General features: G+C 49.5%; 1 protein-coding gene across 1 annotated transcript in view; it reads right to left on the bottom strand.

Annotated features, from left to right (window-relative positions):
• CIB4 (calcium and integrin binding family member 4) overlaps positions 1 to 15,727 on the bottom strand; it is a 54,044-nt gene that overhangs the window by 4,706 nt on the left and 33,611 nt on the right. The window contains exon 4 of the mRNA XM_040993964.1: positions 7,667 to 7,808. Within this exon, the coding sequence (XP_040849898.1) occupies positions 7,667 to 7,808 (142 nt within the window). The remainder of the gene's footprint in view (positions 1 to 7,666; positions 7,809 to 15,727) is intronic.

Here is a 15,727-nt window from a genome sequence, read left to right on the forward strand (position 1 = left end):
ACAGATAGAAGATGCTCTTTCTCTCTCTCCCTTTCAGTATGTATATATATATATATATAAATTACTCTTTAGAAAATAAAATAAGAACCGTGCTGGCTGGTGCTGGCTTTTCAACGCTGTTTGCCATGTTTCTGACCCCACCCAGTATGACTACTCCCTGTTGGCTCCCCTTGGAGGGGTGGTAGGTCCCTTGTCCTCCACTCTGGCACACCCTGACTTCTGGTGCCCCTTGCCCCATCCCACACCCGCTGCCCTCCCAGCAGCTCCTTAGCTGTACACGGGCATCTCCATCCTCAAAATGGCAGAGACCAGGGTACATGAAGTCACTTCCAGTTCGCCCCTCAAAAGACAATGGGCCCAGATGCTGGCTGCTGCCTATGCCCACCCCCCTCCCCTGGCCCAGCCAGTGTTCAGCCTTCTCCTGTGGATGGGGACCAGGATTGTCCAGGCAGCCTCTGGCTCAATGTGCCCCCTCTCACTTGTCCCCTTCAGGCTGGGTAATGCAGCAGCCAGAGTGAAACACAGACCACCTGCTGTTCCCCCTCCATCACTCTCTTCTCCCAGGTCCCACCTGGGGTCCTGAGCCCACGACTGCCTCACCCACACTCTGCTCGCATGCTAGTCCTCTACCAAGCCACACCCCCTGCCTCAGGGCCTTAGCATGGTGATCTTCTCCTCCCCAGAAGAAAGACCCTTTGAGTATTTTGTCTGGTCCCAGCTTCTCAGGGAACATGGCACCTACATACAGCTTCTCTTGCCATCTCTCTGTTTTATTATTGCCCCCCCCACCAAACATGACCCATCTTCTTGCCGCATGTATTACCTCACTTCCCTCCACTGGAAATGAAGCTTCACATGGCCTGTGTTTGTGTCTGTCTGTCCACTACGGTGTCTCGGGATGGAGGAGATGCTCAAAGACAGCTGCTGGATCAGTGAATGAGCGAACTCACAGACTACCCAAAGTTGCTCACCAGTCAATGGCTAGACCTGACCAAACCAAGGTAGTCAGACTCTCTGAGGAGTCTGCATTCTTCATCAACCTGTCACCACCCTTGTTCCTCCAAGATGCCAATTGTCAGCTGGCATGCGGTCCCTGGAAGCCCACAGTGCATTCTCCAGCCTGCCTTGCCATTTGCTGTGCATGTGTGACTACATTCTGGGCAGGGAGATGTGAGCAGAAGAGGCAACTTCCAGGAAAGACTTGAAAGGGGAGCTGCGGTCCTCTGGGCAATGTCGTCACCTCTGCAACAGAGGAAAGAGCCAGCAGGCAGGAAGGGCCTGGGTCTGGATGCTGCACAGTAGGAGTGCAGTGGACGGCTGCATGTGCAGTGGACACCGCTGCATCTAGCAAGGGGCTGGGGAATGCGCAAGGCCCAAGGAATCTCTAGGTCTGAACCTGCCAAGCAACCGGAGGTCATTCTAGAAAATCAATACATCTGTAGCAGGGTGACTTTTTAAGTTGATCGTTTTTGAGGAAATGATGTTTTAAAGTGGTCCTTGGCAGAAAAAAAAAAAAAAGAATTCCCCACCCCTGCTAGAGAAACAAGACACGGCTTCCAGCCATCTGGGATACTAGTTGGTGTAAGCCACCTCCACTTGTAATTCCCACTGTCGGCCACCAAGCTGACATGATTCATCCCTGGAGCCACTATCTCCTCATCTGTAACGTGGAAGTGGCATGAAAGTTGTGTAAGGGAATATGTGGACATCACTCACTGGGGTCTGGAGGTGAGCACGTGCGTCATACAGCAAAAGTGTGATGTTACTTTGGACAGTGAGAGTTACACACTACAAATGCCAACCTCAAGGACAGTGTCACAGCCTGTGCCCACAGAATGGATGTTGGAGCTGCCTCAGGCTACCAGGGAAACTGAGGCCTAGGGTCTGCTGGCACCACAGGGTCCCCTAAACAGGATGTGGGTATGGAAAGCACAATTGGCCTCCAACTTGCCAGAGCAGTGTCTGACTGTTGGTCAATCCTATGGACAGACCAAGGCCATCATCCCTGAACAGCTCTGCCATTACACTCCCTCCCAACACCCACACATCTGGATGTGACTCTGAGCAGGTGAAGGGGGAGGAGGGACCAAAGTGGTGGTCAGCACGGTGACACTGCCCTGCCTGGGACAAGCTCCACAGACTGTCTGGGAAGACCCCGCAGTGTCCCCGGACATCCTGCTGGTCCAGCTGCCATCTGCAGAGACTGCAGCAAGTGACATGGCTCCGGTCTCATGTCGCCTGGAAGCAGATGATTTGCTGGAGTACAAAGTGCTCCAGGAGAGTCCCCTGTGGTGTGGGTGCAGGGGCCCAACAGCCTCTACAGTTTCTGCCCATGAAGGTGGTGGTGGTGGCTGGGTGGACGGGGGTGGTTGGCAGGATCTTCCTTTCACTGTCCCTCAGCACTGAGGGGGATCCTATGGGAGTTTGAGATCAGCCGTTAGGTACATTACACCGTTCCTCCCACTCCCACCTCCATGTCTCTACCCTTCCTCCTTGTAACTTACAAATGAGACAGGAATCTGTCTCACTCCCAGGAGCTTGGCTTTTCCTCGCTGGTTCCACCCAACATAGTTTCCCAGAGGTTGTGTGTCAGGTGTTGGGAGAATCTGCCTAAAGGAATGGGCAGCTGGGAAGGGTGTTTGATGGGGTGGGTCTCTAGCAGGTAGGAAATATCCTTGGTGGTGCTCCCTGCCAACAAACAGGAGCCTGGAGCACAGCAGGTGCCTTTCAGTGAGGTTTGGCCAGCTTTGTCAGATTCTCAGCCATTAGCTGCTCTCTGCTGTCCCCGTCCTTTCCAGTGGGACTGTGGCTGTGGCTAAGGATGACATCATGTTCAGCTGAAACTCTGCAGCTTTCAGCCTTCCATGTAGCTCTGGATGGCCACGGGCCGTGGGTCTGGAGGAAACAGCAGTCAAAGCCCCTATCAGGGGCAGGCTCCTAGCGATAGGAGAGTGATGTGTCCATACCTTTGAGCGTCCTGCTTGTTCTCATCCTTTCTTCTATTCCCATTTTCTTCTCACCTGGGATGCAGGTGTGATGCTGGTGGGCACAGAAGCCATCTATGGCCATGAAGACAAAGGTCCTACACTGCTGGCAAATGAGGAAGCTTAGAGCAGGCTGGCCGGGACCCTGATTCCTTCCAGCAGCCCCAGCCCTAGACTTTCCAGCCCCTGACTTTAACCATAGGCATAGTAACCCAGAACTAGGGACACCACTGACTGATGCGTTGGATTGGAACAATGGCTTTCAGATTCTGCCACACGTTGGGACTACCCAGGGAGCTTGGAAGAAGCACCATCATCAGGTCACACCGAGGACCCCTCTTTCAGGTCTCCAACCGGGGCCCAAACATTTGTGTTGTTCTGAAACTCCCAGGTGAGACACAGTTTAACTGCACAGGTAACGTGCAGTTAAGTGTGGGGGCCAGTGGGCTAGAGAGAGCAGAGTCCAGGAGTCATGGAATCTCCTGGGGGAGCTGGTAAAAGGCAGATCTGATTAATTAACTGTGGTGTGAAGCTCTGCACCTCTAATATGCTTCCTGGCAGCACTGGTTGCTACAGGTCTGCAGGTGCCACACATTGCGGGTTGGGGGCTAGAGCCAGAGTTAGGTCATTGGACCTGCACTAAGGATCACACCAGGGCTGTTGTCACGGCCACCTTCCGTCCTCTTCCGTTTTTTTTCTTTTCTCTTTCTCCTCTTCTTCTTTTATGGTAGGCCACTCCCACCCGGATTGATTGACAGTTGCCACATGCAGACGCTGGGCTCAAGGACTCACTTGTCCCATCGCTGATTCAGAGCTCAGAGAATTCAGTGTTGCTAGAGCAAGCCTGGGAGTTGAAGAGTCCCTGGGGGTGCTTAGAGGCACCACTGATTTGCATGAAAGTGTGGAGTTTTTTGTTTTCCTGCTTGGGCTCACAGAGGAAAGAAGGTACCTGCTGGGGGGAGGGGAGATGAAGAGGGATGGAGGAAGAACCCCAGGGTCCTATGAGGAACCATGGATGTCTGCCTCTGCACCTGACTGCAGATAGCCTGGCCTCGGGTGACAGGACATCCCTCCTGTTTTGGAGCTGAATATGATTTAACTCCTGTGCCTTAAGCCGAAGGAGAACCTGCTGCTCAGCCAGCTTCCTGCAGGCACAGCTGTTTTTATTTGTTTAGCCCTGGAAACCATGGAAAGACAGCTAAGGCAGACGTCTTTTGGGACATCTGCCCAGCCTACACTTTGCTATCCCTGGGAAGTGTCCCCATCCCCCTAGGCCGCCGCTGGAGCCCTGTGTGTTTATGTGACCCTGCTTCTCCTTGGCTGCAGCTGGCTGGCCAAGGTTGGTCATTCAACCCAGGGGCAGCTAGGCCATCAGCTTGGCTGAGCCCACCTGTTTCTCCTGGGAAAGGAGACAGGTCGAAAGAAGCAGAGGCAGTGAGCAGAGGGCAGGCAGGAGCCCCTCACTTCTGACCCCTTCCCAGCTGTGCCCTGGGTACTCTGGGGACCTAGCTTGTTCCCCTCATGGGTGCCATGCTGCTTGTGGTGGAGAAACTTTAGGGTTCCCCTCTCCTACAATCGGTACCTCCTAGTATTCATTGCTTGGTATTATCCCCATGCCCCTTTATTTTTAAAAAACTTTTTATGTATTCACTTTCATTTTATTTGAAAAGTAGAAAAAGAGAAAGAGCTCTGGTTTGTTTTCCAAATGCCCATGGCAAGCCAGGACTGGACCAAGCCAAAGCCACAAGCATAGAGCTCTGGCTAGGTCTCCCTCTTGGGAAGCAGGGACCCAAGGACGTGAGCTATCATCACTGCCTTCCAGAGTATGCATAACCTGGAAGCTGGGTTGGAAGCAGAGGAGCCTAGATTTGATCCAGGCACTCTGATTTGGGGATGTAGGCATCCCAAGCAGCAATGGGGCCAACACACCAAATACTGCTTCACCCTATTCCCCCTTAGTTGTGGGTGGGATGGTGACTTGTTTCTAGCCAATAGAACTTGGCAAATGTGATGGACAGGTCTTTCATCATAACCTGTGTATGCAAGATTCCATCCCACTACCAGAGAGGCTCAGAAGACAGTTTCCTTCCTATTCTGGGAGAAGTGGTGACCGTGTTGAGAGGTCCCTGTGCAAAGATCTGAGATCAACAAGAAGTCCCTCAGCCCTACAGACACAGGGTCTTGAACTCTGCCGTCAGCCCGAGTGAGTGCCTGAGCAGCCTTCCCTATTCCAGCACTCTGCTTGGCCAGAAGCTTGACTGCAAGCTTGTGAAGCCCTAAGAGGAGGACCCAGGCAGGCCATCTCTGAGTGCCCAACCATCTGCAACCATGAGAGCGTACAATGCGTCATCTAAAGCTCCTGAACTGGCAGTAATTGATGGAACACTCTTCCTTATGCAGTTGCTTTTATGCAGATGAGATTCTGAGACTTGCAACCCAAAGATTCTTGGCTACCACATGAACACAGAGCACTGGCTGGCATTCTGGCATTCTTCCAGCAGAGCTGCCTTGGTCAGGGGAGCACCAACAGGAAGATCTGACCTAGAGCAGCAGGACCAGCTTTTCAGATGTGCTTGGGGTAAGGAATAAGAAAAATGTATGGATGGGTGGGGTTACTAATCCAACAGAATTCTGTATGTATGGCTTTCCTATGCTTAAAGTCCACTGTAAGTTTGTACCTTACATCAAACTTGGGTCATTGTTTCTTCAAACCTTTGTGATCTCATTCATTGTCTCCTTTCCTTCTGAGACTCCAGCTGAACGTATGTTAGACCTTTCTATTGTCTTTCAAATCCTAAGGCTCTGTTCTTGAATTCCATCAACATGTGTCCTCTGAATCATTTTCACTGTTTTATCTTTAAGTTTACTGTGTTGATTTTAAATGTCAGGGACTAAGGAATGTCTTAGATAATTGGCAAAGCACTATTTCTGAGTGTGTGTGTGTGTGTGTGTGTGTGTGTGTGTGTGTGTGATTATTATTTTTTTTTTTTGAGGAAGAGACTAGCATCTGAATCAATCATGTGGGTAAAGAGGATCCCACATCAATATGGGTGTACATCATCCCATCCATTGAAAGTTCAATCCCCAGGCAGGGACAGGGAGAAAGCCATGCCTCTGAGCTGAGCTTCCATCTCCTGCCCTTGCACATTGTGTCCCTTATGCTGGGGGCCTGTGCACTGAGTGACACCACCTGCTGTCTTGCTTCTCCAACTTTCAGACAATAGAGGATGAGACTTCTTAGCCTCCGTAATCAGATAAGCCAATTACTACAAAATCAACCTTTCTTTCCAATTGATTCTGCCTCTCTGGAGAATTCACCTAATATAGTAATAGTGATTTTCGCATATTCAGTTATCTTTGAGAGCATCGTGAACATCACATCATGAGTTTGGTTGGGGGACTCTGTATTCTATCCCCTAAAGAGTGTGGAATTTTTGGTTTTAGCAGGGAATTGGTTGAACTCAAGTTCCCTGCCACTTCGGGACCTTGTTGGAATGTGACAGCAGCTCTGATCTCAGTGCAGTTCTTTAAGCCTTAAGTGAGCTTCTCTGTGCCTTCCCTGCTATATGTGGCTTGAAGGTCGGAGAGCGACTGGACACATTTTATGATGCTTGAGACACCAGGACTCCCCTTCCCTGGCAACCTTCTTTCATGGGATCCCCCCTCCCGCCTCACCTCTCAGGGCCGTGGTTGCCTCCAGGCTCTCCAGTTCAGGTCAGAAGGCTTTGGGGATTCTGTGTCTGTCTTTTCTAGAATCTCTCTTGTTTTAGTAGCTGTCAAGAGCCATCTGGTAGTTGATTTTAACATTTTGCTTTAGAGTTTATGGTTGCTATCTATAGGAGTGACAGTGTGATAAGAGATTACTCAGCCATTCTCAGGAGGAAAATCTATGATTTCATTCATGCTTATTGGATGCTGAAGTGAAGGACACGGGTGATAAAGACGTTACTAAGTCCTTTTATGGTGTCATCCGTGAGAGAGATGAGAAGCTGGCAGGAGAGGAAGGCTGGTGTATGTGTGAGTCTGAAGGCACAACTCTTTAGGGGCTGAGGAGCTGTGGCAATGCATTGAGGTCTTGAACATGGTCGGTTTGCCAATTTTTTAAGATTTACATCTTCCCTTTTGATTTCTTGCCAGGCAGCCCAGCTATGCTAAGGGGCTGTTTACCCAGTGAAGAACAGCACTTTAGTGGAGTCTGTGACTGCCCTAGACAGAATCAGAGACCAAGGAGCTGTCTTTGAACATCTCCAAGATAACAAAACTTTAAGTCTCCCCCCAAAGTGAAATGGTTTGTGCAAGATGGCTTAACCATTTGGGGACAAAACCTGTTCTAACATTTGAGTTTATTAACTCCCTCAGTCAGCTATCCTTCTGACCAAGGAGCCTACCTCCTCACCCCCACTCTGCAGTTTCTCTGTGTATGTCTTTGCCACACCCATATCACTCCTGCCCCCATGGCAGCGCCAACTACTCCAGAGGGCTTCTGCTGTGTTTAGGGAGGGTCCCTGGGCATTGCAGTGGTAGTTCTCCATCCTTCTGTTTGTTCTGCTCCCTTCAGAGGCACATAAACCTCAGGAGCACAAGCAGACACCATCCCATCAAAAACAAGTGCATTGAGAAAGACAGGATGCATGCTCTACTGCCCTCCAGCACTGCCAATCCTCAGTGCCCACAGCACATACCATAGATGCGAAAGGCGTACTCGATCTTCAGGCTGGGGCAGGCCTGCTCACTGAACACGGACGCCATGCCCAGCACATCCTCAAAGGAGAACACACCGTTGTGAGAGAACACCCTGCAGATGCGGTCTCGGAAGGGGTTGACCTGTGGGAATTGGGGAGATACCTCAAGGTCAGGGGCCAGGCCTGCCTAGGCCTCCCTCCCTCATTGTAAACACTGTGTTCCAGATTTGAACAAAACAGTGACGGCATAAATACTGTGTGGACACAGCCCCCAGTAAGCCAAGACCTTGGACACGAGGGAGGTATAGGGGCGAGTGCCTGGTGTGGCATCATTTGCGCTGCTATTGTCACTTCCTCCAAAGCCTCATGTTGGACTGGGTTGGTCTTTGTTGTGGTTATTCATTTTCCTGCATTTTCTGTAGAAAACTGGCAAAGTGGGAAAAACCAAAGGAGGAAATGGGATACAAATTTCCTGTAATCCAGTCCCCAGAGTTGGTCACTGTCAACGTATTGACACAAGGGACAGCCAGCCTGAATCTGAGTCTCAGCTTTGCTGCTGGAGAGTGGGTGACTTCAGGTAAGTGACAGGGTACCCCAGAAGCTGAGATGTCTCATGAACAAGGCAGGTGGGTGATGATTCTGGCAGCTGCTGTGGGCCACCAGCAGTGCCTGGCACACAGTAGCTGTCACCACACACACACACACACACACAGGAGTGGCCGGGGCTGAGGCACTCTCTGCTGGCTCCTCCTCCCCTGCAATCCAGCACTTCGGAAACACTGGGTTCCATTGCCTCAAAGCAGCGCCAATAACTGTGCTGTCTAGCTGTGATGTGGACTTCGCCAAATGGCTTTTAGGGGTTGTGCTACCAAACATTCACCCTATTGATTCCTCCCACAGAGGAACATGTGGCTTCACAGGATTCCTGCCAGAGACCCACAACTGGAGGTAGCGATGAAAAGGGCAACTGCATGGGAACAAGGATGCGATGTCAGGGCCGATGCATCTCAGGTCCAACTCCCCGGGCTGGGAGGCATCCATCCTCCGTCCCTGTCACAGACAAGAAATTCACTGCCCAGTGTACATCTGGCATGGGAGCAAGGGCCCCATCCCCTGACCCTGAGAGCCCCTCCTCTTAGCCTACGCCTTAGACCCCCTGTTTAGGAAGGCAGACATCAGCCCATGTGTGCATGAGAGAGAGAGGGAGAAGGAGCTGAAGACTGATCTTGTGATCTTCCTGTGGTCAAGTGAGGGAGGAAATGCAGACTCTCACCCTAGGAGCAGACCCGTGCGTGTACATCAAGAGTCTGGCCAATGGCTGGCTCCGTGGCATAGTGTGCTAAGCCTCTTCCTACAGCACCAGCACCCCATGTGGGCATCAGTTTAAGTCCTGGCTGCTCCACTTCTGATCCAACTCCCTGCTTAGGGCCTGGGAAAGTAGGGGAGCATAGCTCAAGCCCTTGGGCCCCTGAACCCATGTTGGAGACCTGGCGGAAGCTCCTGGCTCCTGGCTCCTGGCTTTAGAACAGCTCTGCTATGATCATGGCAGGCATTTCGGAAGTGAACCAGCAAATGGAAAATTCTGTGTCTCTCCTTTTCTCTGTAACTCTGTCTTTCACATAAAAACAAATCTTTTTTTTTTTTTTTTTTAAGAGTCTGATCAAGTCCAGTGATTTGCTTAGGTAGGCAGCCTGGGGAAATTTTCTCAGCCTTGCACTAGGGCAGTTCGTGGGGACGGGGGTCGGGGAGAGGTTGGCAAGGAGCCCAGTAACACTATATCCATTAAGTACTAGGAACAATTTCATGGATTCCATTCCAAGAAAGCTTTCCACCCAGGAGCGGGAGTAAGGAGAAACGATGGGCCCTTGCCCCAGTGAATGCAGCCTGGGCACTGAGTTCTCTGCCAAGACGCCTGTCCAGGTACACTGTCAGGTGTACTGTCATCGTTCAACTCTGTTCCTCACTATTCCTCACTGTCTCACATCATAAGAACCTTGGATATGGGCCTGGTAGCAGACTTGTATCACATGACTCTTATCTGTACACACACACACACACCCTTTTCATTTTAACACACATATGTTCCATGTCTTAGCAAGATTGGAAATGAGGCAGCTGGCATGGTAACTGTGGTTACAAGCATAGAACACACAGCATGCCACAACAAAAACATGGGAAGATGTTTAAAATATATATATATTGCCAAAGGCAGCCAGAAATGAACACTAGAACAGACTCTAGGCTGTAGAAGTCCGGCTTGAGAGTGAAGGGCTGATGTCCCCAATGTGGCCTTGTCACATTCCATGTGAAATACATGGAGCACTACATTTCTGCCTGCTGTTCAAGGCAAAGGTCACAGAGACTGAGCCATAAGTGATTTCATGCACCAGGGATAGGGACAAGTGAGAGTCAGCACAGGAGGGAGAAGCCACTCCAGGGCCCAGAGATGCTGGTGGGGAGTGTGCTGGGACAGAGGAGAACCACTGGTCTCAGCTGGCTCATGTTCATTGCCACAAAATGTCCAAGGCAACCAGCCACTGTTCCTAGGAGGAAAGGTGGCTTGAGCTCATAGTTCAGGCACTGGAACCCATCTTTTCACTAGAACCACCTTCCAAGGCACGCCCACCATGCACCCTTTGGTCCCCACAGTTGAATTGCATTTCTGCCTGCAGAATACCCTTAAGATAAGCCCTGAATAGGCTCAGGGGCCAAATCACATTCCAACTACAACACTAACTCCTTGCAAGATCTCTTTAGGGCTGCTGCAGCCCACAAGGTGGATCTACAAGAACAGAGTGCAAGAGAACACACTGATGGGGTTCATTGAAAAAAAAATTCTTTGTAGCTCTTAAGACACCACATGAGACACTTGTGTCCCATCTTTCCCAGCTCCACGTCCAATGTGAGCTTCCTGCTAATATGGCACCTAGGAAGGAGCAGCTAATGGCGCAAGTAGTTGGGTCCCTGCACCCATTTGGAAGACCTGGGCTGAATTCCTGGTGCCTGGTTTCAGCTTCTGTGGGCATATGGGGAGTGAACCAGGGAGTAAGAGAGTCTCTCTCTCTCTCTCTCTCTCTCTCTCTCTCTCTCTCTCTCTTTCTCCTTCTCTCTCTCTCTCTCTCTCTGCCTTCCAGAGAAATAAATCAACAGACTTGAAAATCTAGTAGGACATAGGATGATCTGGGTTCAGGTGGGAAGTGATTCTGGGACTCTTTCGAACCACATGGGGCTGGTTATCTCCTGGCTAAGGTGCCTGAAAAAAAATCATCCAGCCCAATGATGAGTTGTATGTTTTCTTGCTCAGAAAAGGAAATTCGCTGACCTTTTAGAATGACAAGTGGCTGTGGGTGGCTTGCTACCTAGCAAAAAGTCACCAACGAATGAACTCACATGCACTTGCTTCTTCAAAGTAAAGGTGACTCATTTCAGCCTTATTGCTTTTCCAAAGAAACTCCCACTTTGGAGAGAATAGGTTGAAAATGGGATTTTGCTGTTAAAAATAAGTGCTATCACCACCAAAATGCTTACCTCTGCATCCCTGGAAAATATTAGAATCATATTTTTTCTAGCTATTTTGAAAATCGCCCAATAAAGAGGGTAGGTGGATTCGAGTCCATTTATTAAATTTAAAACTGCAATATTTTCCAATTAGCTCCTGAGAGTCAATGACTAACACAATGACAGCCAGACAATTCCTAACTTACTTTCAAAAAAAAAAGTCCCTTCATTGATAGATGAGGTTAGAAATGAAAACCATGACTTAATACATAAACCCATGACACATTTCTTCTCTTCAGATCAGCTATGATAGCTATTATAAGGAAAGGAAACTAATTGTACCCCATAAATATGTACAATTCTGTGTCAATTAAATACTTAAAATGTAAACCGAACTAGAACCAGGGCTCCGAATGGCTCGATTTCAATGTGGTAAAGCAAGATTTCAATGAATAATGAAGCCTACTCAAACCACACTTCTTTCCCTTACAAATTGTTAGTCATTATGTGCAACCAACAAACCAGCACAGGAAAGAAGCTTTGTTCTGGGAGTGTGTAGAAAACGCAATTAAAAGATAAACTTCTTTTGGTGCCAAAAGCCTTGAAATCTGTGCATAGTTTTTGTCTAAATGTCTGTGATAGGAGACTTACCATCCAGACCTCCCCTTATGGATGTGGAAATGGGGCCCACCCAGTGAGTGAACAAGCCAGGACAGGACATGGCTCTCCTGAGTGTGACCCTTGCTGCCCCTATGATAGTACCTAGCACTAAATAAACATCTCGCACAGATAGCTGGGAGGGAAGCCAAGCACGTGACCACTAAAGTGTGGAAAACCTGGGGCTGGTGTGATATCATGGGTAAAGCGGCCATCTGTGAGGCTGGCATCCCTATAGGCACTGCTTTGGGGGCCTGCTGCTCCACTTTTAATCCATCTCCCTGCTGTTGCCCCGGGAAGAGCAGTGGCAGAAGGCCCAGGTGCTTGGAGCCCTACCACCCACCTGGGAGACCTGGCTCTGGCCTCTAGGTTTTGGCCTGGCCCAACCAGGGCTATTGTGGCTGCTTTGGGAGTGAAGCAGTGGATTGAAAAAGATCTCACTCTCTCTCTTTCTGACTCTGACTTGCAAATAAACAAACACATATTTTTACATATGGAAAACTATGGAAATGGATTCTTCAAAAGTTCTGATTTTAACAGAAACACCATTTCTTGTCCCAACATGCAAAAGTAGGATCCAGACTGAAGTCAGCAAAGTGGCCTGTGGTCCAAGAGTCCTTGGTGAGTGGGTGGCAGTCACTGCATCACTCAGAAGGTGTGTGTGCTGGAGGAGGCCCTGCTTCAGGAAGGAGAAGCCAGGACAGGGAGGGGCACAAAGTCAGGTGTGGGAGGGAGGAGGAGCCAGAGCAGGGAGCACAGGGAGGGCACAGAGCAGACCCCAGGCTGGTCATCTGCACTGTATCTGGGCCCTTGAGGCCAAGCAGGCAGCAGGTGCCTTTCTCGGAGGCCTGGTGACCCCTGTTAGGAGAGGGACCCAGGTCTATCTCCATTTCCACAAGTGGCAGCTTCCTTTAAGCTCAGGCACCTTGTTTCATTACTTGCCCTGCCGACAGCTCAGGCCAGAGGAACCCTATGTCGAGGTGTCTCGGTGAGGTCCGGGGTGCTAGGGGAGGAGCTTCTAAGCTCCCTGAGGTGCAGCTGCTGTACCTGTCCCTGCTGTCTACCCCGAGCTCCATGCCAGCTAAGCTCCTGCCCTCTGGTCCCCTGCAGCCCATGCCTGAATAGTTGAAAAGGTCAGCAAGAAAGAGGGCAGCAGCAGAAGAACCCCCCTCCCTGCCCTTGCAACCACAGGTGCGGTGCTGTGGGCTCCAGACTTTGAGAGCCTTCATGTGAATGACCTGCAATGTGAAACAGTACCTCCGGGGGCCTATCCGGCGCGTTATGGTCTTGCTTAGATCTTAAATCGTTCTCGTCCAACGGAGGAAGGAAGTGACCACTGTCGCAGCGATGCTTCCATTTCCAGAACAACATGTCCTGTTGCTCGAGGGCGCTCTCAACAGCGGGAACATAAACACATCAGCGTGGAAATTTACGCAGGTAGCACGTAGTGCCAACTCCGAGCATGCGTAATACAACCCCAAATGATGAAAATAAACCCCACACGCTGGAGGGGTTTTTGGAAACAGAGACTGCAGTGTGTTGACAATAAAAACACCGCGGGCCCTGCCAGGGTGCTGAAAGTATTTATTTATTTATTTTTAGAAGATCTTTCTCGAAGTTATTGAACAAGAGATTTGATTTGAACATGAAAGAGGGAAAATATTTGGACTAAGCTTAAAAATATTTCCTTACCATGCCTCCAATAAGTGCCTTGTCAAAAAAGAGCTTTTTACAGAGACTGGAAAAAATCCACACGAAAATATGCTAGTGATTCAAAAAATGACATCAGCGATATGGTGAGGTTTGAGACCTCATCCTTTTGGAAAAGCATTGCAACGTTACTTCGTTTACAGTTTTTCATTGCTAATGGAATGCTGCTCACTTCTGGCATAAACTTTGAGTCAGATTCGGGTTTTGGTCACCGTACTTGGCTGTCAGTTTTTATGCAAATGATGTCGTTAATTGTAGTCGAAGGAAGAAGCTGGAGGTGTGTGCTAGATGGGGCACATGAGTGACGGGACATCTGTCAGTCTTGAGGAGTTACCTCAGTTTCCTGGCGTGGGCTGTCATGGAGGGTCGTACTGCCTGAGAGACCCCTCACAGTTGGGCAAGGCTGGTCGGCAGACCCCGTGTCCTGCAAGGTGGGATGCCCCCAGATCGCCTGTGCTTGACTGCTTTTTGTGTCAAGCATCCCTCCACCCCTGGGATACCTGTCTGTGGCCTGGAAAGCTCAGTTGCTAAGCAGTTGATTCTTCCCAAAAAGAGCCATGAGTGGCCACAGTTGTAGCTAAAGTCTTGCAGCTGCTGTGTATGGGGACGTGGGGACGGTCACATTAAACTTCACCTGGAAATGCATGGTGTGAAGAGTGGCCCCAGCAATTCCAGCAAAGACTGAAGTGGACAAACAGTCACCACAAAAACGAAGAGCCACACCAAGCTCTGGAAGAGTCCAACGAGGCATTGGGGCACGGACAGGCAAGCAGGTCCATGGCCACAATCCAAAGGGCTGAATGACCACAGCCACCTGACTTAAGACAAAGTTAGATTGACAGGTGCAGTGAGGGGGAGGAAGAGTTGCTGGGGCAGTTGGGTCCCATGAACACCTACACAGGTGTGAAGCCCACCCTCACACTGTGAACAAAGCACCCTAGCAGGACCAGCACTGTTTTTATTATCAACACACTGTACTTTCTGCTTCCAAGTTCATCACTAATGTAACGTGGACGGCCAGTGTTGCAAATAAAGTTTCACAGGAGGATGTCCTCACAACTTGGTGGCAAAAGTTCTTCAACAATGTGCAAAAAACCTTCGGATCACCAGAAAAGGGCTTGATGTGATAGCCTAACAGTATGCACCAGGATCCCACATGGGTACCAGCTTGTGTCCCAGATGCTCTGCTTCCCATCTGGCTCCAGGCTTGTGGCTTGGGACAGCAGTGGAGGATGGCCCAAAGCCTTGAGACCCTGTACATACATGGGAGACTCAGAAGAGGCTCCTGGCTTCGGATTGGCTCCAGCCATTGTGGCCACTTGGATGGGGGAATCTTTCTCTCTGTATCTCCTTCTCTCTGTGTATCAGCCTTTCTAATATAAATAAATCAATAAATCTTTAAAAAAAAAGAATCACAGGAAAGAAAATGATAAAAGCAAAACAACAACAAAGGCAAGATGCTGGAGAACCAGGAAGGGCTGCAGATGGCAGCAAATTCAATGGCATTACAAACATGTGGCAAAACTTCACCAAGTAATTTTAAGAAACAAGGTACTTCAAGATTAGGTACTGTCAGTCTAAAGGATAATGAGTAAACACTATAGGTGATAAGCTTTTATTTTTTATTTTAAGATTTACTTTGTTTATTTGAAAGGTAGCATGAGAGAGAAAAAAGGACAAATAGAAAGATCTTCCATCTACTGGTTCACTCCCTAAATGACTGCAATGACCTGGCTGGGCCACACCCACCCCAGGAGCAGGGAGCTTCGTCTGAATTTCACACGTGGGTGCTAGAGCCCTAGCACATGGACCACCCTCCATTGCCTTCCTGGATGCATACGTAGGAAGCTGAGTCAGAAGAGGAGCAACTGGAATTCAGCCCTGTGTCCATGTCGAATGTGGATACACTAGCTGGTGGCTTTACCTGCCACACTAAAGCATTGGTCCTAATAAGCTTGCTTCTTACAGAGGTATGATTGGACAATTCTGAGACTATGTGAACCAATAGGTAAAGAGATAGCAGGTAAATAGATCACAGATAGTCTAGGAAGGGAAGGTCAGTTGTAGCACTAGATTGCTTCATGACATCAATTTGACCATAGGCCAGATGGGTAGATTCAGACATGGGTGCTGAGGTGTGGTACACGTGGCTTAGCACACATGGTTTCACTGTCTAGCTCTCAACCCTGGAATCAC

The sequence above is a fragment of the Ochotona curzoniae genome, unplaced genomic scaffold, assembly GCF_017591425.1.
Source record: "Ochotona curzoniae isolate NIBS_2020 unplaced genomic scaffold, NIBS_Ocur_1.0 contig_883, whole genome shotgun sequence".
Lineage (NCBI taxonomy): Eukaryota > Metazoa > Chordata > Mammalia > Lagomorpha > Ochotonidae > Ochotona > Ochotona curzoniae.